At 36.7% G+C, this 2,006-nt stretch overlaps 1 protein-coding gene across 1 annotated transcript; it reads right to left on the bottom strand.

Moving 5' to 3' along the window:
* Positions 1-259: 259 nt before the first annotated feature.
* LOC131027595 (transcription factor bHLH18-like) lies at positions 260-1,631 on the bottom strand. The gene is made up of 3 exons (XM_057957664.2): positions 1,440-1,631; positions 494-859; positions 260-394 (listed from the first exon to the last, which is right to left on the bottom strand). Exons 1-3 carry the CDS (start codon positions 1,560-1,562, stop codon positions 317-319), a joined length of 567 nt encoding a protein of 188 aa, XP_057813647.2. The 5' UTR covers positions 1,563-1,631; the 3' UTR covers positions 260-316.
* Positions 1,632-2,006: the final 375 nt, after the last annotated feature.

Here is a 2,006-nt window from a genome sequence, read left to right as displayed (position 1 = left end):
TATATTAGTAGTCTTTCCCTGGAAAGAATTTATATCAACTAATAAGAATTAATGATTATATTAATGTTCTTCGTCTAGATTGGTCTAGTTGTGGAGAACTTGTGTTCTTGAAAGAGAGGTTACAAGTTCAAATTTCACATGGGTAAGATATATGTGCCTTGTTTGTAGTACAGTTAGATGCCCCTGAAATAAGAATTAATGACTTTATAACCTCCAAATTGATAGATTTTTTACAATTAGGAAACAAACAGTGAGTTATGAAGAAGAATGATTTATGATGGTTTATGAATTCATTGGATTGTAAGTGGATTATTCCTTATCTCAGGTATAGGTCCATGGTGGTTCTCAAGGTCCTGATGATGTCATCAACTGTCAAATTCCATCCCTGCTCCATCTACAGATTAACAAAAGCCGAAGTTTTCATGTCAGTGGGGTTCATAAGTATTAAACGAATAAAGATCTCATCTTTGGTACAGGGGAAGAACATAGTCACCTCAGCAGTCAAGGACAAATCCAGTGCAGTCTCTGCAAATGTGAGGACATTGGCGCTCACCACAGATAATTGAAGCTTCTCAAGCTCTGTAAATACTTTGATGAGTATCCCTTTCATTTTATGACAATGGATGCGAATCAACACCTGCGTGGCCAGGACTCGAACCTGGATCTCTGGTAGGGTGCTTGATGAAGTGCTTTGTCGCATTTCATTTCTTCCTCCTGATGAATTGTCATCCTTGGGATTGGGAGATCCTGGAATTGATCTCATCTCTGGGTTGGGTATTTGTCCCTCTAAGAATCTCTGCCTTTCCTGCAGCTGCTTTACATATTTAATGGCGTCCCCAAGAACAGAGGCCTTATCTGTCTATAAACACAATTTCAACAAAGAACAAGATAGTGGGTACACGGATGGCAATTCTCAACAACCAACAAAATGCTTACTAAATTAGGGGTAACCAAAAGTTTGAACTTAGTTAAAGCAATGGATTTGTATCCATGATGTGTACAATTGTGTGAGCTTGCAATCAAGTAGGTATTACTAATCACACCAAATCTAGGAAATTTAATATTTTCAAATTATTAAGGAGCAATACATTGCACCAAAATATACTATCATTCAGAGAAACGGATTTCTTTTAGTGATAACGACTTTTTACAATTAATAATATTATTTTGTGTTGTTTTTGAATTTGATTGTGTATGTTTATTTGCATTTGTATTTTGGATTATATTCCATGATCTATCATCACCATCATCAGAATCTTAGAAAGTACAGGAATACACAGGAATAAAAAGATGATCCATCATCAAAATGTTAGAAAACACAGAAATAAAAAGATCATAGACTATAATCCAAAACATTGATGTAAATAAACATACACAATTAAATCCAAAAACAACACAAGATAAAATTTCTTTTTATTTTTTTCCATCTCTACCCTTACCTTCTTTAGGCCAGGGAGTATGGCAGACAATGCTAAGAATTGCTGTGTCAGCTTCTCCCTGCGCTTCCTTTCTGCCATAATATGATGTTGAGAATGGCTAGAAGACCTTTTTGTATTCTTCATTCTTATGATGCAATTTGTTTGCTCTTGATCCACGCTGAAATGGTTTTTGGGTAGAGCTGCAATTGGTCGGTTCCATGATTCCAAAGCTTGAATTGAATCTGAAAATGCCACACCTTCCTGTTTGGATGTGTTTTTCCTTGATTCTGACCCTACCTCATGCAGGTTTTCCTGTACAGAGTTATAGGCTACTGCACATTTAATAATCTCAGATAGTAAGTGCCACTGTCATGATCAACATTAGGTGGAAGGTTAGTTTGGTTGCAGAAGAATTTGTAACATTACCTGCAGGTGTTCCACTCCAATCCCAAAGATCCCAAGGTTTCATATTAACCATGGAATTGATTGAGGAACATTCTTGGTATCTCAATGACTGATCAAGCACTGTAGCAGGAAACCCATCCTGCTTGGGAGGACTAGATGGGTACACCAGTTGCCTTATAAAAG

Source organism: Cryptomeria japonica, chromosome 8, assembly GCF_030272615.1.
Source record: "Cryptomeria japonica chromosome 8, Sugi_1.0, whole genome shotgun sequence".
NCBI lineage: Eukaryota > Viridiplantae > Streptophyta > Pinopsida > Cupressales > Cupressaceae > Cryptomeria > Cryptomeria japonica.
The sequence above is the reverse complement of the archived record's forward strand: the minus strand, read 5'-3'. Positions and strand labels throughout refer to the sequence as shown.